At 51.1% G+C, this 27,352-nt stretch overlaps 1 protein-coding gene across 2 annotated transcripts; it reads right to left on the bottom strand.

The window, feature by feature from the left end:
- Positions 1–55: 55 nt before the first annotated feature.
- ENOX2 (ecto-NOX disulfide-thiol exchanger 2) lies at positions 56–25,984 on the bottom strand. 2 transcript variants are annotated; one of them, XM_041424238.1, is made up of 15 exons: positions 25,792–25,984; positions 18,621–18,758; positions 17,112–17,243; positions 15,394–15,549; positions 14,489–14,695; positions 13,048–13,281; positions 11,083–11,295; positions 9,512–9,618; positions 7,267–7,381; positions 6,733–6,914; positions 6,078–6,185; positions 5,228–5,284; positions 4,138–4,246; positions 3,788–3,873; positions 56–2,507 (listed from the first exon to the last, which is right to left on the bottom strand). In XM_041424238.1, the coding sequence occupies exons 3-15, from the start codon at positions 17,206–17,208 to the stop codon at positions 2,376–2,378; spliced, it is 1,803 nt and encodes a 600-aa protein (XP_041280172.1). In that variant the 5' UTR covers positions 17,209–17,243; positions 18,621–18,758; positions 25,792–25,984; the 3' UTR covers positions 56–2,375. The 2 variants fall into 2 exon arrangements, with proteins under 2 accessions (XP_041280172.1, XP_041280171.1); XM_041424237.1 differs by lacking the exon at positions 25,792–25,984 and adding an exon at positions 22,916–23,119.
- Positions 25,985–27,352: the final 1,368 nt, after the last annotated feature.

Below are 27,352 nucleotides of genomic sequence, written 5' to 3'. Positions count from 1 at the left end.
CCACGATCATGGAATGGTTTGGGTTGGAATGACAAAGAAAGCAGCAGGGCCAAGATTTGCCCATTAAAAAAATGTTTATTCTTTAAAAATACAGCATTCATCTGCAGGGACACAACTATGCAGAACATTTTTTAAAAGGGTTTTCAATCTGTTCCCAGTGTGGCAAGCACTCAGTGTTGGGAGCAGGGAGAACAATAGCCCATATGGGAACAGCCTGGTCCCAAGGGAAGATCTCTGTCACTCATCCCTGGATGTCACCTCAGCAGCCCATCTGCAGGATGGATTTCTCCTGGGAGAAACCTCAGCCCCTCTGGAAAGGCCCTGGGAGAGGGGAAGCAGGACCCCGAGGTGCTCTAGCCCTGACTCACTTCCACAGCACCAGCCACTGCCCCACAGGTCCTGGCTCCTCTCCCTTCTGCTGCCCCATGGAACAGCCTGCCTGGGCTCTCCAACAGCCCCAGCCCTCTCAGACCCCCAGGAGGTGGCTCTGGCTGCCCACGGTGCCCTGGCCCCATCCCAGCTCCCACCCTGCAGCCAACAGAGGCTGGGACCCAGCAAGTCCTTGTGCTGCGGGAGCCGCCGCGCTGCGGAGCCCAGCCCCGTCCCCACTGACCCCACACCTGCCCTGACTCGGGGCTGCTCCAGCCACAGCTGCTCCCAGGGCTCTGCAACTGTCCTGGTTCCTGAAGTTTCTTCCTTGATTTTCCCAAGGAGAGCTCTCACTGAGTACACACCACCCTGCTCTCTCTCCACCTGGCTGACCCCAAGGGACAAGTGGCACAGGTGCCACATTCCCAGCTGGCACAGCAGGGGTGTCTCCTCTGTGACCACCCCAGCTCCCCCAGTGCCCAGGGAGAACTGGTGCCAGGCTCTGCCAGTGGGAACAACAACGAGGAGGATGATTCAATGGGGCTGGAGGATGAAGGTGCAGGAAGAAATCCAAGGGATCTGGAGAGACCTCAGAGCCTTGGGGTGAGTGGGAAAGGGAGCAGGAGCACAGGGAGTGCTCTCCTCTGTCCTTCCCACTTCAGGGAATGGTGAGGGAAGAAACAGAGCCAGCAGGTCAATAGCTGGCTCCAAGCCTGGTGTCACCAGTGGAATTTTGGGGTTTTGGATGAGGAATTGGTTCATACACCGTCAGGTCTCTGAGCCAGGGACACAGAACACACCAGAAATGTCCCTGTACTCATCTGGGCACCACCTTGGCCATGGCACAGGGTGGAGAAGCACCTGGCAGGATGGCACCAGGGTTGGGGATGTGTCACACATTCTGGAAATGCCTGACAACAGGAACATATGAACTGGGGCTTCTCCCCCAAAGATGAGGTGGGATCAATAGCCCAAGTGAAGGGCACCAACACCTGGGGCACGGGGAACAAAGAGGAGGGGCTGGAACTGTGCCAGCTGCCGTGCTGGGAGCACGCTGGGATGTCCAGCAGAACAGGAATACTGCACGGGGTGACTGAAAGCTCTGCAGGTGCCACCAGGGTGGGAAGGTGAGGCTGCTGCAGGCAGGAGGATCCAGAGGGCTCCAGGCTGGGATGGGCTGAGCTGTGCCACCCTGCACCTCTGCACAGCTGGGCAGGAGCATGGCATGCACTGGGAGCATGAAGAACAGGGCTGGGAAGGATCAGGAGCAGAGGAGTCTGTGCTGCTCGAGCTTGGTCTCCAAAGCAAAGTAGGTGAAGGAACTGGGTAGTAAAAATCACCAAAAGCCAGGCTGATGTCCCTCTGCTCCACCCACATCCCCAGAAAATTAAACACCCTTCCCAGGTAAAAGATTCTGTACAGACTGACCCAGAGCACAAGTGGCACTGCCAGAATCCCCCTCTGCCCCCACCTCATTTTAACTGCTAACAGAAAGAACAGCAAAAAAAGAAACAATTCCTTGGTTCAGAGGCCCCTGAGCCATCTAAATCTTCTGTTTAAACAAACCTTGGTTTTCACTAATAGAAATATCTAAAAAATGCCTTTTTTTTTCCCTTTTGGTGGTCTAGAAACAAGAAGATGCCCCTTTGTTGTTGCTTCAGGACAGTCTGTGGCTGTTCCTAGCAGAAGGAAGGTTGAGAAGGAGGAATTTGGGCACACAAGCACATACAACATTGGCAGAACACAGAGTCAACACGCTGTGCTTCAAAGGGTCAGGCAGGAGCTTTTTTCCCCAAATATATTGAACAGCACTTGCCCATTAACAAATAACTGATCAAAGCAGCTGCAGAACTTGGAGGTTCTTCCTGTGCTGCTCTGGACTTGGTTTCACTTTTACACTTTGTACCCCGAGGCCGTGGTGTGAGGGAATCATCAGGAACAGAGGAAGGAGCATCCCGGGTTCTCTCAGCATCCATATCCCACTGTTTCCAGCGTTAAGTCAAAGCTCAAGTCATTTTCAACCCATCAAAGCCACAAAACTTCCACCTCTTCTCCAGGCTGGCCCCAACCCCACTCAGCTCCTGCCGGAACGTGTTCTGCAGCCGTGTCATGAGAACTTCCACCTCTGCCGTGCAGATCTGGGGGAACACAAAGAAAACAGGACTGAAAGGGAAGATGGAAGCCCTGATGGCTGATGATAATTCAAACTCAAGTAGTTACACGGCCGTTCACCCAGGCTTTCCCTGAACTCCTGGGGACAATGCTGGGACACCAGGAGCTGTGACAAGAGCTAATACCGGGGTGAGCCCAAGGTCTGCCAAGCCACACTCAGGGCTACAGGCAACTTCTGAAGGGCTCTTCCATGGCTCCGAACCACCTTGGATCTTAATTTTTGTGCTCTCTGCTCATCTTTTTGGTGAGAATGATGGACAGGGAACAGGGGAAAGATATTCCCCTTCCTTTCCTGTTGGCAGCTCCAAGAAATCAGGTTGTACTTCCAAGCACTCCTCCTCCTCCTGCCTCGCCTCAGACCCAAAGATCTGCTCAGGGTTAAAAATAACATCCCAAACTAATCCAAGCTCCTGCAAGAGTCAGGGAGGAGACAGAAGAGCTCAGAAGGAACACAAAGGACAATGGGAATAGCCGTAAGTGTGAGTGAACATGATGCCATAGCACAGGTTAAAGGGTGAGCTCTGCACAGTGGTTCTCCCAAGCAGAAGCTCCCAGAAGCCCTTCTCTGCACTGTGGATACCAAAGAGGAAGTTCCAGAAGGCAGCTGAGTGCTATGATGGCAGTTTTATAGGAGTTCCAAACCAAAATAAAGGCAGCTGGTGGCCCCACAGACAAATTCCAAGCTAGAATGAGGAGATAAAATTATTAACTCTGTCTTTATAAGGCTGGAGTGAGCAAGGCCAGGAAGCCACGTTTTCTCAGGAAAGGGCAAACTAAACACTCATTTATAAACACAAGCAGCTGGATAAGTTCCAATCCCAAGACAGGATTCCCATGCCTGTGGGGCCTCCTGTCCCTGGGGCTGTTTAAGGAAGACAGCTGGAGACCGGGATAGAGAAGAATGAGATGTAATTCCTTCCTAAAGGAAGGAATGAGATGTAGTTCCTTCCAGAAGCCTCGGTACAGTTGCTCCCATTTACTCCGAAAAGGAGCACAAAGCCAGTGGGACACGGGACTGCTTGGAGATGCAGTTAGTGGTGAACCCCAAAGCTGGGCTGCTTTGGGCAACCTGGGATAGTGGCAGTGTCCCTGCCAGGACATGGAACTGGATGGGCTTTGAGGTCCCTCCCAACACAAACCATCCTGTCATCCTGAAATTCACCCCATCCCTCATTCTCTTCCAGCAGATTTCTACAAGGAGTAGAGCCCAGGCCTCACTGTCCAGCCCAGGCTGTGCCACACCCACCTTGCTGTCCAGGCGCTGCAGGTAGGAGCAGATGTACTCAATGCTGGCTCCAAACGGATGCACGTGGAGAAACGTTGAAATTATCCCTGGGGAAAGGAACACCACAAAGGTCATTGTCACGAGACAAAAGCCAGCTGGGAACATCAGCCCTGTGCCCCTGTGGGCAGCCATGGGTCACAAGGTCACACCTTGACCCCAGCAAAGGTCAAGGTTTTCCTCAGTTCTAAGACTCCCACCTCCCTTGGGATAACCAAAGGAGCCAGAGGTGGGCAGGAGGAGTGCAAGGTCACCTTGAAGCAGGGCCCCCCAGCTCAGGTCTCTGGAATCACCACCGAGCCAGCAGAACTCACCAACTAAGAGAACTTCTCGTTCAGATTTCACAGGGCTGTTGCTCAAGGTCTTCTCCACTGGACATTCTTTCTCCTGGCTGCAGGCACAAACTCTGGACGTGCTGCTCTCCTGCAAAACAAACCCACAGGACACGGTCCAGACAACCTGGCACACCAGGGACTGGCTTGGGCAGCCTCCACAGAGCATGCAGGGGTGTTCTCCTGGTTTTCTGAGTCACTGCATCCATCAGTGATGTATTTGAAGTTTATTTTCAAAAATGCTCCCAGCAAAGCACAGCTATGTCCATGGCAGGGTGTCATCCCCCAAGTGAGATGTAAAGGTCACAAAGTTCAGCAGATGCCACCACACACCCTGCACCAGCCCTGCTCCCTGACATGACATCTGCTCCACAAGTGCCTTGCTTTAAACAACAAAATACAAACCAGACGGTGGCCTTGCCATGACTGATTAAGCTGCAGAGGTTTATTTTTCAAATGCCCACACTGACACAAATGGGATTAATCAAGTGCCATGGGGCTGCACAGGGCTTAGGATCAGACTGTCCCTGACTTGAGTTTGTGGTACTGAATTAAAACAGAACTGGGCATAATTTATTATCCCTGACATAAACATAACAATGCAAAGACGGTGGCTGCCCTAAAAGCAGAACTTGCTTTTATTGCCTAGTTTTAAGCGGAATTCCAGTGGCCTGAGATCTGTGGACAGCTATAAGTGGGAACAGCTTCCAGTGACCAGTGAGATGGGCTGGAGGGAGGCCAGTGACCAAGATAGAACTGAACGGTCCCCTGGGTTTGCTCAAATTCTTACACCAGTGCAGCTCTCAGTTCACAGGGCTGAGGCTGTGCCCAAATGGCCTGAGCTTCCACATTTGCTTCTAGACGAGAAAGAGCAGCTCTGCCCTGTGGAAGCTGATCCAGGGACTGCAGCCCAGCAGCTACACTGCAAACCCACAGCCTGCCTGCTCCTGAAAATCACAGAATCATGGGATGGGTTGGGCTGGAAGGGACCTTAAAGCCCACCACATTCCACCCCCTACCATAGAGGCAGGGACACCTTCCACCATCCCAGTGCAGCAGCTCTTGGACTTACATTCCCTTGGCAGTCAGCTGCATCTCCCTCCTTGTCCTCTTCATCTGCCATGCTCTGCTATATATGGGCAAAGAAAGGAAACATTACTGATGATAATCTGTTATTTTTGTTTTGAAGATCCTGCTCTGATGATTACTGGAATACACAAAACCATTTTTAGTTAGTAGAAAGGCATTATCTTCCCTAGCTCCTGGCACAAAAAAGTGGGACTAAAAATGGAAAATGAGATAAACCCAGTATCTGGCTCTGTGGGCCAAGGGGGAAGTGCTGCCTCATGCTTCTTTTGTAATTGTGTCTGAGCTATAGAGGAAAGAACCCAGCAAGTGTAGAGTCAGATCCATAATCAATTCAGAGGGGATCAAACCTGAGAAGCAGCACTATAGATTCCTGTTTGGAATTCTGCGTGGATTTTTGTTTGGAATAAACCCAGCAAGAATAAAAATATTAAAACACTCAGAAAAATTTCCAGTTCCAAAGTGGTTTATGGAGGGCAGATCAAAACATGCTCCTAAACCACAGTTGTAAATATCAGTGTCTGATAACTGAGACCTTCTTTCTTGTCTTTTAAAAGCTCACGCTGCAGAAAACCCTGTTCCAGCTGTGATACAACTGTACACTGTTCAGTGACAGTCCTATTTTAACTGTATCATTGCTGAGATTGTCTCATAGGTACATGAAACAACTGCAGGTCCATTCCTTGCTGACATCCTGCAATTTGACAAGTAATTTTTCCTCACTTTCCAAGGACAACTGCTCGAAACCAGGGCTGGGCATTCTCACCAGGAGCACAGGACAGATGTCCTTCACACAGAGGTGAGGACTGCACAAGGAAGACCTGCATGGCACATACCTGCTCCTTCAGGTTTTCTAGTAACGTTTCTATTTTAAGTTTGTCTTCTTTCACTTTTTCCAACTCAGCTTCTCTCTTTTTGTACTCCTCTTGGACTTTCAAAAGATGCTGGAAGAGAAAAGATAAACTCTTAACCTGCCTTCCACCTTCTCAACCTGCCTTCCACCAACTATTGTTCAAAGACCATAAAATTTATAAGGGCTTTTCCATGAAGACCAGACACATCACATCCAGAACCACTACAAGATAAAGTATAAAAAAAGGATTCACCTTAGAAACGCCTTTGCCTATTAGCATAGAAAAAAGCACAGTTGTGTAAACATGGGGCAGTAATTCCATCCCCAATGGATGGGATTTCCCACTTCCTAACTCAGCTGGTTATGGACAGACTTGGTACTTTGGAAGTCAAGTAAAGAGTACACAAGGAATCCTTCAACTCTGGATTGCTTCCATGGGACTTATCAGCTCATACACAACCCCTGGTATCAATATTTTCTTTGCAGTTTTTTTAGCAACACTGGACACAACAAAGTTGCTCCCCCCTGCCAGTTTGGATCCTGCTAAAATCGAGAGTGTTTTTCCAAGTGTTTCTGCCACCCATCCCAGCCTCCTTCCCCTGCAGCACGGCCCCAGCTATGGAAAATTCCAGGCCCACCTTCTGCATGCCCTGCAGAGCCTGCTGGAGGAGCTTCATCTGCTGCTCCTTGGTGGTGTCCTCATCCCTGGAGGCCTTGCCCTGCTCCTGCTTGAGCAGCTCCACCTCGTTGCGATAGGCGTCCAGCTGCCAGCGCAGGCTGTCGTTCTCCTCCTTCAGCGCCTCCACCTGCGACACCAGCGCTGGGGACAGCACAGCAATCAATGACAATCAATGACAGCAAGGAACCCTGGCTGCTCATGGAGCAGCAGCTCGGGTTACAAATCCTGAGCACACAAAGGAACGGCTCCAGCTCTTTGGGATATCACAGGGCTGGAGCCCCTCTGCTCTGGAGCCAGGCTGGGAGAGGTGGGGCTGTCCAGCCTGGAGAAGAGAACGATCCAGGGAGACCTCAGAGGCCCTTCGAGGCTCAAGAGAACTGGAGAGGGACTTTGGACAAAGGATGGAGTGACAGGACAAGGGGAATGGCTTCCCACTGCCAGAAAGAAACCACTGAAGAGAAAAGCACCTTATGAGCTGTAAAAGGGATTTTACCTGACTCTTCCGTTTCTTTCATCTCTGATGGATCTTCTATTTCTTCATCAGACATTTCCATCTCCTCCTCTCTCCGAATGCCCATCAGCTCATCATTGTGGATGTTACGGATCTCCTGGGGTTCAGAAGTAGAGAGGGTTTCAATACAGACTTCAAGGAAAAGGTTGGCTGAATGAAAAGTTCCTGAAATCTAGGTCTGCAAAAAACAACTCCAGGACATGACTTAAAAACTGGCAGAGATTATTATATCAAAGGTAATATCCAGCACAAGTCACTCTGTCAGAGCTACTGGGATTACGGACTCTTCCATCTCCCTTCTGCTCTTGTGATGAGGCAGCTCAGCCTTGCTGTGCAAACCATGAGGAACTGGAGTCAGCCCTAATTCTCTGGAGCCAAAAGTCCAAACCTGAGCTGCGACAGAGCAAAGCAAGCTACAGCAGCACCCCTGCATGTACAGGGACCTTCTCAAGGTGACCCCAAAAGGCTGAGAGACCCTTTATCCAGCACCTGGTATCTACAATGAGGTAAGAGACATTTTAAATTACACCTAAAAATGTACCATATACTAGCAGCATTTTTATAAATATGTACGTATCTGCCAAAATCTGTACCAAGAAGCTGCATCTTGTGGCTTCCACCTTACTTCAAGAGCAGTCCCTAAGCTGGGGGAGAGCAGCAGACTGAGCCTGGCAGCTGAAGTGCTCCTGAAAGAGGTCTCACCAATGGTCTCACAACCTCTTCCTACTGGGAGAACTTACCTTGGAACAAAAGACAGCTCCAAATGGAGAGAGAGCTCCCACCCCAGGTACAGCCAGCGATCAGAAGGCAGGGAAGAATGGGAGCACTGGGCTCAGAGTGAATCTGAATTAGCACTTGGCTCCTCAGGTGGAAAAGAAACCTTGGCTCCTCTTTTAGTTGCTATAGAGGTTTGACTCAGTGGGATCTGGCAAGTCCCATAGGTACAGTCTCATGGGGAGATCACAGCTGGAAACTTCCCAGGACAATGTGGGCATTTAGAGTGTTCCATGGTGGAACACTCTAATTGTGGTGGAAGCATGGTGGAGGATTAACCACCTGCTTGCTACCAGCAGGACCCTGGCTGGGCATGATCCAGAGTCTTCCCAGGCTGCAGCTCTGCAGGACAGTTGCCTGGACACCCCAATCCACAAGGATCATAGGTCTGGACACCACAATCCACAGGGATCACAGGCCAGGATACCTCCAGCTCATGGGGATCCCAGACCTGCACATCCCTGGCCTGTGGTGATCATGGATCAGCAGCCTCTCAGCTTTGCTGAGATTCACTCTGGGTGTTAAATAATCTGAAAGGTGAAAGACACCTCCTGGCTTTGCTGGGATAGACTTGCTTTCCAAGTTTGTAGTAAGGAACTTGATATCTCAGACAAATCCAGAAACACAGGAAGATTTACATTAGGGTAAGGAATTACAGCCAAAGGGAGCAGGAAAGGGTGGAGTGGGATAAAACCTCATGAGACTCAACAAGGCCAAGTGCAAGACCCTGCACCCACAAGGTGGCAGCTGGCAGCACACAGGATGCCATCACAGCTTCCAGGACAAACATCTCCCCACCCATCACCTTCCAACGGACACCCTTTCTTTACCTTAGCTTCCTCATTTCTGACAGTCTGCCTGACTCTCTTATCTCATTTTATCAAATCTTACTGGATTAAGAACTATTCTTCCTCCTGAAGGAAGAGCAGTGGGAGTGACAATCCTTCTTCCATCAGTTCCTTTCTGAACACCATCTTTAAACCACACATTTCATCATGTCACTTCATGGGATAAATACACAAACATGAGAACATCCTTCCTCAAGCTTTCCAGGCTGTTCATCTGCAATTATTTCCACCTCAAGGTGAAAATATCACATAAAATGTGATAAAATATTCTGACAAAACTTAAGAGTTGCTGATTTTTTATCTCTCTAGAAATCCTTCTTGCTTTAATATTAAAACCAGCAGAAAAATCAACATTTATTATCAGTATTATGACTATTGCTGTGCACAACTTCCATCAGCAAACAGGTATTGATGTATTGCTACTGGTGACACAAATACCAAGAGAAAATTTATTACCTGTACCACAAGAGCCTCCTGAGTGATTCCCACCTCACACTGTGAAGGAAGGTGTTGTCACCCATGCGAACATCGTGCAAACTGAATATCAACATCCTGACAAGCAAGAGAGCGTGCTGGAGGATCTAACACAAGAAAAGATTACCAACCTCTGCTTGTTTGCACCACACGCTGATGTTCTTACGCTGAGCTTTCGTGAAATGGTCCCAAGCCTTTTGTTTGGAGGCAGAATGGTACACGGCCACAATCTGCTCGACTGGAGTGGCAAATCAGCAGCAAATCGGGCCCGAATAGCATCCAGAGAGGGCGAACAAGAGGAGTAAAGGAGTAAAAAAGTGGAATCAGGCAGGTGGTTTGGCTCCCCTTTTCTCATAACACTGCACTGTGCTGATGCTACACTCAGGGAGGGGGCTCAGTGTCTGGAAAGAGCCTTGTGGGCTTCACCAGGCCGGTGCCAAACGCTCACAGAGCGATGAGCAACTGAGGGCTCTGCTCTCAGCTGGGAAAAAGGCAGGAGATGTGGAAAAAAAGGCAGCACAGGTGCTGAAAAATATCCAAATAAGCTGTGTGAGGCTGGCTGGGAGTGTAAGTTCAGAGGGGCAGGACTCACTGCTGAAATTGGGTGATGAGCTACAACCACGAGTTGGCCTTTGGACAGTGCCACAGCCTGTGTGAGCTACAGGAACATGACCAGGACTAAAGTAAAGGCACAAGCCATCAGCTATTCTTGGTCCTTCCTCCTGCTTCTCTAAAAATTTAGAGGATTTGGAATACACAAAGTGTTTCTCCTTGGCTGAGAGCTCACCCACAGCACAAAACACATCCACGTGATTTTTTCTATGCTTGTGATGCAGTACCCATAATTCTCACAAAATATACACATCTCCCTGCTCCTTAGAGTAAACTAAGAGTGGCTGAGATATCAGTCTTGGTTTTAGAGAGTGGAGTTACACACTAGTCTCTATTACTACTTACTCTGCAGTGCTCACTGTATGTCCCTCTGGACCGTGTGCCCATAGTTTTTACCACTAACAGAATTTAAAGGAAAATAATAATTTTTTAAAAAAATCAAGTAACAGCTAAAATTACTAGATACAAAACCAAAAGTTAACAATGTTCAAAAACTAGGCTCAAAGAGAATTAGTACAAATGTGGAAAAGGTACTTGTAATGCAGTAAAAACATTCAGATTTACCAAAGCAAGGATGTGTAAGAGGCAATGAATGCTCTGAGGAACTATTACAAATCACATCCTGGAATTAATACAGTCCATGCCTCTTCCTTGATTTCCTGGTTTTATAAAGTACTGGGATTTGAGAGACCCAGGGTGTGCAACAGGGTGTTGGAAGCACTCTGCTGCTCCTACCTTTTGCGAACAAATCCTGCACACTTCGCTGAGGCACCAGATTCCCAGGAACTTACCTTGTCTGTGCACAGGGGGTTGAAATGATGACAGAACTAATGACAGACGATAATTTAGAGGAAACAAATTCAGAATTCATTCTCTCCTCCCCCCAGATGTGGACTCTTACTCCAGTAAAAGGTACCACAAGGGATTTTTGCCAGGTTAGTGACACGTGATTCCAAATCAGCCAGAGCTGCACTGAAGCGATTGCCACTTCTTTTCCCAGAGCCCTTTTAGCGGGGCCTCTCCAGACTCTGGAAATTAAGAGTCTTCCCTACACCAGACAAGCAACATCCACCTTGGAGACACTACTCACACTGCACCAGGATCCCTGAGAGAGCCAGTTTGAACTTCTCCTTAGCTTCTTCCATCTCCTTCTCATGAGCCGCCTTCTCGTTGACGAGCCTGCGTATGTGGCTGTTGGCCGACTGGATCATGGAGTAGAAGTTGTTGGCAGTTCTCCTGTTCACTTCCCCGCGTTCTATCCAGGTCAGCAAGGTCTGGATGGCTTCCGAGAACTTGGTGTCATCTGTAGCCAGAAAGGACAACTTTACATCACAGCTCTGGGGTGGCCTGGGCAGTTTTCAGGTCTTTTCCTCGGAGCTGAACTGCTCCTTCAAAGGTCAGCATCCTTCAGGTGACTCATCACAACTCCTGGAAGCAGGGAAGGATCTGAACACATGGCTGTACAAAGGAAGGCAAGTCCAGCACCAAGCTGATGAGCAAATCACCTGCTGAAGTGCAGCAAGAGGAGGAACAAGCACTAGAAACTTACTGGAAAACTTCACATCTACTGAGATGGACCCTTTTGTGAAAGGAAATTACCTCCAGCTCCAAAATCATCAGATCACACATGAATCTCACTTCCAAGGTCTTACATTAGTCCTTCCAAACTTAACCAAAATTATCTGGAAGAAACTTGCACTGAACAGTTTTGATTTGCACAAGTTTCCTGGACTCAACAGGTTTGTTCAGCCTTGGGAATAGAAGATTTAAGGGAGACCTTGTCACTGTGTCCTGGAGAGGGCTATGAAGATGGGAAACTCCTCTTTTACTCTTAAGAGAGTCACGTGGAAATGATGAGGGGGAATGGGTACTCCTGGGGACAAATTTTCACAACAGCAGCACTGTGAAGTGCTGGGCTCCCAAGTACCAGAGGCTTTCAAGACTGGGCTGGGCAGAGTGTTGGGCCATCTGGTCTAGACCACGCATCCGTCAAGAAATGTCAGGCCAGGTGAGCCTTCAGGTCCTCTCCATCCAGAGATCCCATAAATACGATTCAAGCACAGGGGATTTTTGACAAAAGAAGGAAGATGGCAGCAGAGCTGCTGTGCGCTGACCCCTGGAGAAGACAGAGCTCTGCCTGACCAGCCCCTCACCTTTGAGCTTCTCGGCCACCACGCTGCACTCGTGGTCGGAGTAGTGGACGACGGGGGGCGGGGAGGGCGGGCGGAAGCGCTCCTCGGCCAGGCGGCGCCGGTGCCGCTCCTCCCGCGCCAGCATGCGCTGCTTGCACTCCCACTCGTACAGGTCATCCCGCGCCTGCGCGAAGTCCACGTGCAGCCGCCCCGTGTCCTTCTTGTCCGTGCTGGAGCCCAGCCGGATGCGGTAGCCTGGCAGGAGGGAGGGTGGTCATTAAGACAGGGGACTTACCTGAGGCTCCTGTGGCTAAAGGAGCCCAGAGGGCTCAGCTAACAGGGAAAAAAACCCCACTAAGCCAAATAAAACCCCACTAGGACAAGCCAACCAGCCAAATAAAACCCCACTAGGACAAGCCAACCAGCCAAGTAAAAAACTTAACCAAAATTATCTGGAAGAAACTTGCACTGAACAGTTTTGATTTGCACAAGTTTCCTGGACTCAACAGGTTTGTTCAGCCTTGGGAATAGAAGATTTAAGGGAGACCTCGTCACTGTGTCCTGGAGAGGGCTATGAAGATGGGAAACTCCTCTTTTACTCTTAAGAGAGTCACATGGAAAGGATGAGGGGGAATGGGTACTCCTGGGGACAAATTTTCACAACAGCAGCACTGTGAAGTGCTGGGCTCCCAAGTACCAGAGGCTTTCAAGACTGGGCTGGGCAGAGTGTTGGGCCATCTGGTCTAGACCACGCATCCGTCAAGAAATGTCAGGCCAGGTGAGCCTTCAGGTCCTCTCCATCCAGAGATCCCATAAATACGATTCAAGCCCAGGGGATTTTTGACAAAAGAAGGAAGATGGCAGCAGAGCTGCTGTGCGCTGACCCCTGGAGAAGACAGAGCTCTGCCTGACCAGCCCCTCACCTTTGAGCTTCTCGGCCACCACGCTGCACTCGTGGTCGGAGTAGTGGACGACGGGGGGCGGGGAGGGCGGGCGGAAGCGCTCCTCGGCCAGGCGGCGCCGGTGCCGCTCCTCCCGCGCCAGCATGCGCTGCTTGCACTCCCACTCGTACAGGTCATCCCGCGCCTGCGCGAAGTCCACGTGCAGCCGCCCCGTGTCCTTCTTGTCCGTGCTGGAGCCCAGCCGGATGCGGTAGCCTGGCAGGAGGGAGGGTGGTCATTAAGACAGGGGACTTACCTGAGGCTCCTGTGGCTAAAGGAGCCCAGAGGGCTCAGCTAACAGGGAAAAAAACCCCACTAAGCCAAATAAAACCCCACTAGGACAAGCCAACCAGCCAAATAAAACCCCACTAGGACAAGCCAACCAGCCAAGTAAAACCCCACTAGGACAAGCCAACCAGCCAATTAAGTCCAGCCCACCAGTCAGCAAATTAGGAGCAACTGTCCATTTTTTAGGCTCTATCTACAGAATCAGCTGGGCACTTATCCATGTAAGATAGAAATAAACTCTGCACCTCAGCCCAGTGTTTTGTAAACATTTTCAGGTGATAATGCATTGCTGCCTTGTTGTGGTGTGATGTCATGGCTAGCCTCAGTTCCCTTGGTTTCTCCCTGAAATTTCCTTCCCCAGGTGGGTTGTCAATCACCCTTCCTTTCCCCACCCTTGACCCCTGCTGGGCACTGTCTATCAAACCAGAAATTCCTAAGGCAGCTGCGAGCAATTGGCAGGTTCAAAGGATGCTCTCCACCCCCTGGGGGGCCATTGGCCCACCCAGGTGTCCTTCTCACCTGAGACGCCTTCCCCCTGTACCTGGTTGTTGGTCCCTGTGTTCCCTCCCCTGCCCCAGTCCCCAGGTAAAAGGGCAAGCAGAGCACGAGGTCAGGGTTCTTTTGGAGAGTTCTGTTGGAGTTGTTGCAAGATTCAGAGGCTGTGCCACCAAAATAAAAACTCTGGATTAAAAACTCTCTATCAGGACCCGCTCCTTTCTTCATCTCGCCTTAAAGGAACCTCCAGCTCAGGAAGGCCAGAGGAGTGACCCCCTCAAAGCAAGCTCCAGCCCGCAAGCCCTGGAGCTCGGGGCATGCCTGGACTTGTCCCCACGTGCTCAGCTGCAAGCACAGGCACTGAACAGCCTCTCTGGGGAGAAAACCCCACAGGTGCCGCTGTTTGGTCAGCAGCTGAGGCCAGGCAGACCAAGGCAGTCCCATCAGTAATACTGGTACACTCCAATACTGCCTTTCCTCTCAAGAGCTGTTTTCATATATTTAAGCAGAAATACAATGGCAGCAGAAGGCAAACTGCCACAGCATCAGAGAAATCTGCCCCAATTCTATTCTTCTGCCTATACACACCACCACGGTTTTGTCCCAGAATTAAGCTTCCCTCTGAGCCAAACACACCCACCAGACAGGTAAAGTGCCTTGTCCACCATGAACTCCTCAGCAAAGCGGATGTGGCAGAAGTTCTTCTTGCTCTTGCGGATAGCTATGACCTCCCCACACTGCTCAAACACCTCCATGATGATCTGCTCCGTCCCGTTTTCCGGCAGGCCTCCAACAAACACTGTCTTGCACCCTGGGGGCCTCTCTCTCGTGGCCGGAGGGGGAAGATCTGAAGAGAGAAAGCAGAGCAGGTCAGGTTTTGGATTACCACCACACATTCCTTCCACCTGCTCCTCTCTCCTGAGAGATGACCACACCTTCCTAGCTTCCCCCCAACACATACCTGGCTATGCCACACTCAGATTTATGGAGTGGATCCACAGCACTACTGAGGTGCTGGATAAAAATAAGCACATTCATCAGCATGTTTGTAAAAAGAACATCTTGGGAGTCTGGAGCCCTCCAAACACTCTCCTGAGTGCACGAGGTTCACTAAGCTGCTGTCAAAGAACACAAGCAGCACCAGGAGCTCACAACTTTGTCACGAAAGGTGCTATAAAATCACAGCTTAAAAAACTGCCCTAATGTAAATAACACATAAAAAACATACTCAGGGGATTCTTTGTGCTGCAACTGCACACACTCCAGACTTGTGTGCTTGAGCTACACCTCACACTGCACACAAGAATCAAACTATGAGGACTTCAAACACTCAGTGACTGGAATGGCTTCTTCCCCAGACCTTATCGATGTAGCAGCTATTTCTAGAAATGGCAAACAGTGACAAGAACAGGCTTTTCCTGTTGTTCTGTCACCCTCTTGCCAGCAGTGAGTCCCAGGAATGGCCCTTTTCTCACACACACCTGGGTTTATATAAACATAAACATAGGGATACCCTATAGAGACACAACACAAGGTGACAGTTACGTGGGTTAGGTGGGAAGAGAGTGCAGCTCTTGCAGTGAATGATCTCCTTCACAGCTGGCATGTCCGGAGGGATGGGAGGTGGGACAATCCCCAGGCCTGGCATCATGGGGTTGATCGGAGGGATTCCAGTCATCATTCCAAGAGCAGGATCAAAGTCTAAATGGGGGAGAGAACAAGGGAGTCAAGCGTGGGGGGGTAGAGGCATACAGTGACTGTGAGCTCTGACAGCTAATGGGGAACACTCCCACACATGCCAGTGAAAATCAGGAACATGCCAACACCAAACTTTAGATCTGTGCCCTTAAAATAATGTTTTAAAACTATTTCACTGCTCATTGCCACAGTCAAGTTTTCTCTGTTAAAATAAATTACTTCCTTCTCTCCTCTGCAGACACTGGCTCCCATCTAATGTCCAACCCTCCCCAGAAAGGGAACAAAAAGACACCTATGACGTATGGAAACAGTGGAAAACCTGACCCATTTTGGTTGTATTAAGTAGTTCAGCAGCATAGACAGTTGTGACACAGGCTTAAGGGCATCAGGAAGAATTTGTACATGGAAAAGGTTGCCAGGCATTGGAAGGAGTGGAGTCTCCATCCCTGGAGGTATCCAGTGATGTGGCACTCAGTGCTCTGGGCTGTTGACAAGGTAGGGATCTGTCACAGGTTGGACTTGATGATCCAGGAGGTCTTTTCCAATCTAAATGGTTCTGGGATTTAGGGCATCATCTCACCAAGCAGACAAGTGCAGCAATTCCAGCAGCTAAGAACCTGCCATTTCCTTGGTATTTTGAAACACAGTCACAGCAAAAACACAGATCTGAGGCCAATCCTCTGCCACCAACCAGTGTTTTTGAAGGGACAAGAAACCTTCCTGTTGCAACTGTAAAACATGGGTGTAGGAGTACATGGGAATTGTATCCCTATCCATGGGATAGGCTTGTGTTGATTTTTCCTTCATGGAAGAATGTCAGCAGGAGAATGACATGGAAACAGCATCTCCACAGCAAAGCCAAATGTGAAACAAGGCCTTGGGGACAGGAGAGAACTCTATTACTGCTGAGAGTTGGGGCTGTTCAAACTGGAGGAGAAAAGGTTGTGCTGTCTGCCACCACAGACATTCCCTCCCCAGGTAAGCAGGCAGGTCTTATGGCAGGGAAAGCATCCTTCTTAGTGCAGCAAAGCACTGGAACAGTCAGTTCCATTCAGGACTTTGATGTCCAGCATCCTGCACTGCTGGGAAATCAGGCACAGCTCAGCTCTGCTCCTGCAGGAGCTCTTTCATCCAGTACAAGATGACTCAGCCATGCACATGCATTTCACGCTACCAAGTGGTCATTTCTGGAGCAGAATTCTCCATTAATTTCTGCCATATCCATTGGCTACCCTCTTGCTTTCCCCTTCATCTTCCTCCCTTTCTTCCTTATCAGCCATTGCAGTTCAGTTTAGAGTAACAAGTTCCTGGATATCACTGGTTTCCTGACCTCTGTGTGGCACCCTCCTCCTCCTGCTCCACTGCAGGATACCTAGGAGTACCCCACAATAACTATTATTTGCACTAAAATACATGTATTCTCATCTCCTCTCAATTCAGGTCTCTAAATAAATCACTTGCAGCACGAATGCATTTCAAACACAGCTCAGTGTGTACGTGGTGGGTGTCTACCCAGTCACAGTGCAACAGGCTGTTCCCAAAGAGCTGTGACAGGCTCAGCTCACCAGGCAGGAGGGGCTGTCCTGTCATGCCCATGGGAGCCATGCCCAGGTTGTTCATGGCGGTGGCCCAGGCAGTCGGGTCGGACATTGGCAATCCCATCAGAATGGAGTCCAGGCTCAGATTTCTGCCACCATCTGTTGAGAGGAACATAAAAGTGATTAAGGGCTTAGAGCAGATCTCAGCTTAGAGCAGATCTCTGCCCACCGAGGCTCTGCAGTGTCAGCACCCAAAACCAGAGCTAAACCCAGGTTCAGGGAAGAGCCAGAAAAAAAACCCAACCAGTGCTGTGCCTCTGGAGCAGCTGGGACCTGGAAAACACCTTACAGCACCTCAGTTATGGCTCATCCACTGCAATTAACAGCTCTAAGGGGCCTTGAAGGAGCACTGATTAAAGGTAAGGAGACACTGATTCCTCACAAGAGATTTAGGAACAAAGAACACATCCAGCAGGTATAAAATGTCAGACTGCACTGACCTGAAGGGAGCTGTCCCAGCAGGATCCTCCCACTTCCATTGGAAGTGCTTTGTCAGCTCATCAAAACCATCATTAAACTGTGCTGTAAAGTCCCTGACTCTCCTTCAAGGATTTTTAACTCTCCAGCTGCATTTCACCCTCTCTTTCTGCAGCTGAGGGCTTTGCACATCACTTTCCTTCTGCCTCAGGTGCAGCCTCATCCTCCGCCTGGAACCTGGAACCTCCCCAGGGAAGTTCCCAACTCATTCCCACAAACTGCTCTGTCCATGCTGTAACATCCACCTCCACAGCACAAGCAGGTACCACATTTCCCCAGTCATATTGGTGGGATGGCAGTTTTCAGTCACAATATAATCTGGAAAGACATTATTCTGTGTTCTTTTTTTTCCCCAATGCTCTCTGAGAAATCCTGAAGCTGGCATCTAGGAAGTTTTCCTTGCAAGACTCCTTGATCTGACATTACAATATCATGCAGTTCTTTTAACACTTTGTTTTTATGACATTATCTTAAATGTGAATGTCTCCAGTCATTCAGCCTGAGGTGCCTTATCCTACTTTTAATTAAGGTCATTATTTTAATCTTGAGATTCTGTTCAGTTAGGAAAATACATCTATTTGGGCAAGTATAGAGAATCACAGAAGGGTTTGGGTTAGAAGGGACATGAAAAACCATCCCATTCCACCCCCTGCCATGGGCACCTTCCACTATCCCAGGCTGCTCCAAGCCCCACCCAACCTTGGACACTGCCAGGGATCCAGGGGCAGCCACAGCTGCCCCGTGCCAGGGCCTTCCCCACCCTTCCAGGGAACAACTCCCTCCCAACATCCCATCCATCCCTGCCTCCTCCATTCCCCACGGTATCACTGCGTACTCCCTGGGCAGACCCCACAGCCCAAGCCTGGCTCCAGGCACAGCAGCGGGGCTGCAGCAGCACACAGCTCCCCCTGCCCACCCTGCACAGCCACTCCCCTGGATCCGGGCCACTCTTCAGGGAACCCTTGAGTCCTGCCAGCAGGGGAGCTGCTATCAGCTGACCTGGGGGAATGCTGCTCCTCTTCCTCTTTCCCGGGCCACTTCCATCCTCAGCCGGACTGTCCGACACGCGCGGGCCAGCGGCGCTGCCCAGCCCCAGGGACTCGGTGCCGGCTGGGTCAAAGGACAGCTGGTTTAAACCTGAGAGAGAAAAGCACACTTAGGGACTTGACTAACTGGTTTGTAATGCTTCTGGATCACTGTAGTAAGAGAAATGCCCGGTTCTGGGCACAAGTAGCTCTCCAGGCCTTGAAGGAATCCTGAGTTCTGGCCCCCAGCCCTGCCTGATCTGGATGTTACACAATAAAATACTACTCACCAGCACCAATTCCACCACCCACACAAATCAAACTGCCTGACATTGTAAGCCAGGGGTGCATCTTCCCTGGCCTGGAAACTCAAAGGACAGGATTTTTCCCTATTTCTTCAGTCCAGGAATGCACTGTTAAGAGTTATTTAAGTTTCACCCGTTGAGAATTCACCTGGAGTGATTTACTACCAAAAAACAAGGCACAACTGAGAACATCTTCAAAACGAGAAGATGCTGTTGGAATTTTTGTTCAAGGAGTCTGCCACACAGCTGCTCTTGCTCATTGACATGGAAGGGCCTCTGAGATGCACATCCCAAAAATGGGAGCTCCAGACCCCCCCAAGCTGCACCCTCCTGTCAGGGAGCTGTGGAGAGCAAGGTCTCCCACGAGCCTCCTTTTCTCCAGGCTGAAGAGATGGGTCCAGTGCCCTGAACTGACCACTGAGTTCCTCACTCCACCTTCTGTCCTAGTCAGCACTTGCAAGGATGCAAGACCGAAGGAGCATTAAAATATCAAGTATGATTTACCTTTGTCTCAGCAAATTTACCCTGAACAACCAATACAGGGAAAAAAAAGAAAAAAAACAAATATTTTTTGTGGACCCATACAAAGTGATAAAAATAACCACATTTCTAAGGTGCTCTGTGTTCCCAGGGGAATCAGCAGAACTGAGAGCAGCAACAATGACAATTATCCCATCCCAGGGTACAAATGCTGAGGCATTTGTACCAAACCTTCTTCCAGCCCCTCTGCAGCGTTGTGATTTCTGCTCCAGAGGATTCCACTTCCAAGAACTTAATAAACATGGCTGCTGGGTCTGGCTGTAAATAGCCAAGTGGGTACAGGGAGCCTGGCGGGCTCCTCTCCGAGCCACTGAAAGCTGAGAACGCAAGAAGCAGCCAAGAAAACAAGGACTATTCAGCTGGCAACAACAATAGTCACGCCCGGCCACGCAGGATGCCTACAATGCTGTGTTAAATATTCCAAAGTCAAAATATCATGGAGGTCGTGAGGGCTCAGGAAAACAAATCTGAATGCGGCAGGTTAAAAATAGAGGCCGTGCGCAGGGAAGACAGCAGAAGGAAGGAAAAGGAGCAGTTGTAAGCCAACATTGATATTATCCCCGCGACAGAAAAGGCAAACCTGAACTTGAACAAGAGTTTTCCTGCATTTGGGAATAGGGAAGGATGGAGAGAAGCAGTGGGACAGCTGGACACTGGTGTCACCAGCATGGACAGACAGCCTGCTCTAGCTGAAGACAACACTGTGGAGATGCCTGGCACTGACCAGCACCTGAATGCCAGTGGACACTGCTCCAGCCACTGCTTTCCAGCCCACTGGGGAACACAGGCAGCCACTCACTCCAACGATTTCCAGCCCCAGTTTGAGCGGGAATCCCAAGTGTCCCAGCATGTCCCCAGGGCCAGCTGACAGACAGAAACAAAGCAGCCATCAGCTGGAAGGCTCTGGGTGGAAGCACCCATGTGACCTGGAGCAGGAGCCTTGCCCTCAGGGCTCCCCAAAACAGGACCAGCTACCTTCCACCAGAACCTAACAACAAACATTGAGCAGAAAACTCCCTGGGAAAGCTTTGCTCTCACTTCACCAGGGTGGAGAAAAAGCAAATGTCCCAGTAAAGTAAAGGGCAGTATGGAAAGTGGGTGATGGAAGCCCTAAGAAAGGGACCTTGCTTGCTGCTCTCTAGCAGCAGTTTGCTCCAAAAATTAAAACAAGCCAGAGAGAAGATTCCCAACACACTCTGGAGCAAGAAACTCCTCATTATGTTAGATTTGCCACCCTACACAGGATAAGTGCTGTGGACAGCAGCCAACTTTCAGACCCACCTGCCTTTCTCCTGTCATCTCAGCGAGCAGCCGAAGCTCCAGCCACACCCCACTGGGTACAGAGAACGGGCTCAGAAGAAAGCTGAAGCTGCAGAAAATCCTCTCTCTTGGGCTCTGAGCAGGATAAAAGCTGACAGGCTCAGCCAGTACAGCCAGGAGGCACAAACAGGAGCATCCCTATGTCCTTTGTGCCAACCAGAACAAGGTGTCCTTGGCCATTCCAAGCTTCTCTGCTCAGGAGGGAAGGCACCAGCACAGGAGCAAACCACAGGGATTTGCTCAGTATTCCTGTAGTAAACCAGCCTGGAAAGGCCAAAATAAGGCTTCTTCATTTGCTGGGAAATGCTACACAGAAGGTAAGAGTGGAGGAGAAAATCTGGGTTTCCAGCAAATGTCAGAACTGGTGTCAGCACTTCCAGAGCCATATGTGGCACAGGTGTCAGTGTGCCCTTCATCTCCCTGTTCCTATCTCCAGGGCTTTTCAGAAGAGCCCATTTTTAAGAGTGAGACATGAGGCACTGCCATAATGCAGTGACTAAACATTTAAAAATAAAAACTTGGGCTAGAAGATTCCTCAGCAGAAAAACGGATCAGGGAAAGAAGGGGGGATGCTGAAAGATGAGCAAGGCCTCTCCCACAGCACAGCAGGTCCTTGTCAGTGGTTTTTCCCTCTGGAAACAGGTGCTGAGCTGTGCCTGATGGGAAGAGTCCACAGCTTCCCACTGGCCTGAGCAGCACTGACAATGCACAGCCCACTGTCCCACTGGGCTGGGATCAGTCCAGGTCTGCACTGGGGCTAAATACGGCTGCAGCTTCCACAGCACAGCTTCAGAAAGGGGCTGGGGAGAGAGGAAAGATCTCAATGTTCCAGGCATAAATCAAGGGAAGTATCCATCCTCACTGGGTCCCATGCCAGACCCGGGACAGGACTTGGTTTCCCAATACTGCTAACAGAGCTGGGCCATTTGCCTTAATGACCAGGGGAAAAATAAACCCCAAAAAGTCCCTGAGGCAAATTGAAAAGCCTGTTTTAAGATCACTCCCATTACCAAGAGCTGGAAACATTGGAAAACACAACCAAAACACAGGATTGTGCAGCTCCTATGCAACACTCCTGGGATCACTTACAGCAGCCACAGAGCTGCCACCTCGGGATTTGGGCAAAATGCTCCCTGCTGGGTTCAGGAACATTCAGTTAAGTGGTGCCATGAGCTCTGGCATTGCTCTGGAGCCACAAGCTCCAACACAAGCTCCAACTGCAGCCTCACTCTGCCCAGGCACTAGAACAGTTTTCCTGCCATCCGACCAGTTAATAAACAGCAGAAATATAAACCTCTGCCCCAAAACTCAAATGACAACTACTACCAGGTACTCTGACACTGTCACACACCTAAGAGCCACTCAATGATACACTCAAAAAGCCTGTGCAGGCTGGTGCTTGTATGGTTGTATTTTGGGGTGTCCTAGAACCCTCTCTGCTATGCTGGGTCACACTTTGGGGTGCCCCAGGTCCCTCTAAACCCCTCAGGTGACATTTTGGGGTCCCCTGGGCTCCTCTGAGCACATATTAAGCTTCTCTTACTGAGCATCAGGGGAACTCCAGAAATGGGCTGACACAGGCTTTACTATAAATATGGATTTACCTTTTGCCAACATTGGCAAATTTAGGGAATAAGCAGTGCTCGGTCTGAGCAGAGTGCCTGTGTTTTTTGGGAATAAACTGGATTCCAGGATACACTGTGGCATTGATTACACAGTTCTCATTTTAAGCCCTCAAGAAATGAACTTGAGAAGACACCAAAGTAATCTGCAGCAATCGATTAGAACACAAGAGAAAAGAGACCAGCAGGGAAGGCAGAGGAGAGGGATTCCAAAGCTTTGAAATTACATTTTGATCCCATCCATTTCCTTTTGGAAACTAATTCCCAGGTTCAAAAACTACTGCTGGGCTCGTGCACGCTCCTCTACCATACTCCTGGCTCAATTATCACTGGTAGAGCTTCCCAAACATCAGTCTGAGCCACGAGCTGGCCAGGCACACTGATGAGAGCAGCACAATTTTGACACTGACTTCTGTCAACTCCAGATAATCCTGCAGGGCAGCAGGAGCCACGCAGGGAATCCCAGAACCCCCCCGTGTTACCTGCAAACTGCACGAGGAACATGGCAAGATGCTCATCGTCAGGTAGGAGCTCAGACAGTTCTCCCACTGCTCCTAGCTTGGCTTTGTGTTTGAAAATCCGAGTGCCAGGCTGAGCTCCCTCACTCAGCTCCCAGCACAACAGGAAAGCTAGGACCCAGTGACAGCAGAACTGCTCTGGGGCAGGCAGGACAGCCCGGGCATGAGAGCCCAAGCTGGCCCGAGGCTGGCACCCAGCAGCTCCACGTGTCTCCATCCATCTCCTGTGACTGACACCCATAGGCAGATTCCTGCATGCAGGGGACGGAGGCAGATGAGCAGGTGGGGAGGCAATTAACAGCCAGAGCATCTGAATTTGCCAGGGATTTCATCCATCACTGCTCTAAGCACTGGCACGCAGCTCAGTAAACCCTGTTTGCATGCCCGAGATTAGTGGCCTTTGCACTGAAAGATTAATTCCTGGTAATCCTTGATGGTAAGAAGCACACTGCTCACTTTCCTTGATTCTGGAAGCTTGTGTTTGAAAGAAATATATTCATTTCAGGCAGCTAATTATTCTAGCAGGGCTCTACAAAACTAAGAGACACAAAGAGCCCCTTCCTCCTTTGTGCCTGAGAATGCAGCAGTCAGCAACCCCAGTCAGGGATACCAACCTGCAGAGTTTTCACAAAAATACAGCCACAGCAGCAAAAACAGGGGAATTTGACCAAGTCCTGTATGAGCTGTGCTCTTCACTCGATGTTATAACCCAAAACAAAGGAAAAAACTCCTTACCAGCATGTGTGTACACGTATGTGTGTCACTAGCAGTGACCTAACACAGCCCTTGGTGCTTTCCAACAGTGAAACCTGCCATGCCCACCACGCCTAATTATTAAATACTCCATGAAATGTTTTCAAGATGCTCACAAGGTTCTGCCAAACAAGCCTCCCTCTGCACACAGATCTAGGAATTCTAACCCTGGCATTTCCAGGGGGTGAGCTGCTCATGCTCCAGGGGGTGCAGAGCAGGCAGCTGCAGGCAGCTCAGTCCTATCCCCTTCTGTCCTTCCAGACTCCCTCAGCACTCCTGGAGAGCGACACCCAGCAAGTGCCACCTCTGAACAATGCTCAACAGCTCCTATTTTCAGAAATATCTAACTAGGAAAAGCTAGGAGAAGAAAGCTGATGGGCTAAGGGATGCAGGACTAACTACAAAGAGCTGATGGGGAAGAAAAAAAGGGAAAAGAAAAAAAAAAGGGAAGACACCAAAAAAAAACCTCCAGTAAAGGCAGCAGTCAGGATCATCAGAAAATCCCAGTGCAAAAGCTTGGACTGATGGGCAAGAGAGCCTCGTGGAAAGCCAGCATCAGCGTGAGGAAGTGCTGGCTGAGAGTGCAGCAGCTGGACAGAATGGACATGCTGGAACTGAAATAATGTCAACAGAAAAGTTGGGGATTAAGGGAGAAATCTCACACCATCTTTGGAAGGTATACAGAATACCTCAGTAGCAACACCTGATCTTTGCAATGACTCGGTCGGTGATTGACCCTCATCCCTGACACAAGCTCCAAACACATGACCTTCAACACAGAAACCTGACCTCACCCCAGCTCCCACAAAGCTTTCAACAACTCAGCTCAAGGGCCTTTTTAATTAGATCCTCAAAATTCCTCAAATAAGCCTTGAAGAAACAGAGAACCCAACCCCCTGGCTTCCAGCACAGGGAGGAGTATGGCTGGAATAAGAAGGAACACAGGCTGGGAGGGACAAACACCCATCCCAGGTCACCACCGTGCTTTCCCACGGTCTCACAGCTCTGCTGCAACTTTCTGCAGGAAAATATGGAAAAATACAATGGCTAATTAATGTAGCTACAGGGGAAGTAGAGATGGTGTAGACTAACGAGGAGCTTACCCAAGGATTAATGTTTGTGTAACAAATACGTGGCACTAAAGAACAAAAACATCTCCACGCAGCGTGACATTGATGACATTACTGGGAACAGCACACAGCACCAAAATATGAAGAAAATAAGAAACGAAGAAGCACATAAACCAAAGAAGCTCAATATAAATGCTCAAGGAGCCAAATAATTGCATGCATGTGCATATATGAGTTACAGGGCTGTGGGAGAGCTGCAGCCCACGGCAGCTGTGGGCACCAGCATGAGCGTCCCCAAAGCTGCCTGTGCTGCCCATGGACAAAGTGCTGTGGCACCACAGACCCAGCACAGCGTGAGGCTCAGGGGAGAAAGAGCACAGCCAGGTACATCCCACCTCGGGGAAAGCTGCTGCCACCTTCACCCCCCACCCCTTTTGTAAGCCGCTCATTCTTGGAACACCAGAGTAATTTCTTTATATGCAGCAAATTTCTCCCTGTGCCACTTTCACAGGATCACTGGCATTGAAAGAGACCTTCAAGGTCATCCAGACCCACCAACACCACCACAATAACCCCTAAAACACATCCCCAAATGCCTCTTGAACACTTTCAGAGATGGTGCCTCCACCCTGAGCAATTTATTCCAATCTCGGGTAGGGAAACGATTGTTACTAATTCCTAACCTGAACCTGCCTTGGCACAACTTGAGGCCTTTTTCCTCTCACCTTGAGCAAACACAACGCGGCACAAGGTCCCGACCCGCCCCCGGCTGCCCCTCCTGTCAGGGAGTTGCGCAGAGCCTGGCCCCCCCGAGCTCCCTCCTTTTCTCCAGGCTGAGCCCCTTTTCCAGCCGCTCCTGGTGCTCCAGACCTTTCCGTAACAATCTCCGTCTTTTCTGATGTAATTTTAATGTCTTTTCTGAAGTGATTTTAACTACCACTGAAACCAAACAGTGGCACAGACACTTCCCATGTGGAATAAACTTTCCCACACAGCCTCCCCACCACCCAGACGGACCCGGAGCCCCGCGGGTGTCCCCGCCACTCTTCCCCAAGTCCCGACGGCTCCCACGAGGCTGTTCAGGCCCTCCACGAAACTGCCCGGCAGGCTCGGCCGGGCCGGAGGCGCGGGGGAGGCCGCTCCTGACGGCGAGCCCCGCTGCCAGTGGCGCAGCGGCCCGGAGGGCAATGTGGAGCGGGGTGGCCCCTCCGCACGCGCGGGCCCCGGCAGGGGAGCGCTCCGGCCGCTGCTACCGCCCGTTGCGGGCCGGCCCCATCCGCCGATCGGCCTCTCCCGCTGGAACGGGACGGAACGGGGCGGGGCGGGGCAGACCCGCCCCCGCTCCCCGTAGTCAGGGTCCCGGGTTCGGGTTCGGGTCCGGGTCCGGGTCCGCGCGCGCCCATTGGCGGGGCGGCCGCTGCGCACGCACCGTGACGGGCACGTGACGGCATCTGGCGGGGCGGGAGGGCGCGGGGCGGGACCAGCCACACCCCCCGGGACCGGGACCATCCCACCGGGACAGGCCACACCCCCCGGGAGCGGGACCATCCCACCGGGACCGGCCACACCCCCCGGGATCGGGACCATCCCACCGGGACGGGCCACACCCCCCGGGAGCGGGAGCATCCCACCGGGACGGGCCACACCCCCCTGGGAGCGGGACCATCCCACCGGGACAGGCCACACACCCCCAAGACGGGGACCATCCCACTGGGACTGGTAACATCCCACCGGGACCGGGACCGTTCCACCAGGATCTGGACTATCCTACCGAGGACGGCCACACCGACTGGGGCCATCCCACCGGGATCGGGAACATCCCACCGGGAACATCCCCCTCCGCTGCTGTCGCTCTCCTTTCCGCCTCCCCGATGCTGTGCTCGCCCCCCGCGCCGCTGCTGCTCGGTGGCCTCGGGCAGAGCGGCCCCCGGCTGCCCCCGGTGCCGCCCCGAGCCCCCGGTAGCGGAGCAGAGACCAGCCGGGCACAAGGGTGTTTATTCAGGCAGGGCAGCGGTGGGACAGGCGCGCTCCGTCCTTGCCGGTCCCGGTGTGGAGCAGGATGGCTCCATTGCCTCCCTCCATGGCCGCCCGTGCGCCCCGGTCCAGCCGCTCCCGCGAGCGGTGCTCGGTGCCGCGGTCACCGCAGGCTGGAGCGGGACAGCGGCAGGGCTCTCTGGGATGAGGGATGGGAGCGGGCCTGGCCTCACAAGGAACGGCTGCCGCTCCAGGTTACCCCAGCAGGATCTGGAGATGTATCCAGGGATGGAGCCCCAGCTGTGCCAGCCTGTGAGCCCCCTCCAGCCACGGCTTGCAGAGGGAGGAGAGGGGTCAGTGCCAGAGTGAGATGCCCAGAAAGGGACGCTCCACTGCAGGGGGAGTTCTGCCTCCAGCTGCACCTTGTCCCCCACCTGCACAGTGTCACTGAATCTCAGAATGGTTTGAATTAGAACTTAAAGTGCGTCCCATTTCAACCCTCTGTCGTGGGCACCTTCCACTGTCCCAGGCTGCTCCAAGCCCCAGCCTGGCCTTGGGCACTGCCAGGGATCCAGGGGCATCCCCAGCTGCTCTGGGCACCCTG

This window comes from Onychostruthus taczanowskii, unplaced genomic scaffold (genome assembly GCF_017590055.1).
Source record: "Onychostruthus taczanowskii isolate IOZ18803 unplaced genomic scaffold, ASM1759005v1 scaffold81, whole genome shotgun sequence".
Taxonomy (NCBI): domain Eukaryota; kingdom Metazoa; phylum Chordata; class Aves; order Passeriformes; family Passeridae; genus Onychostruthus; species Onychostruthus taczanowskii.
This window is presented reverse-complemented; position numbering and strand designations above follow the sequence as displayed.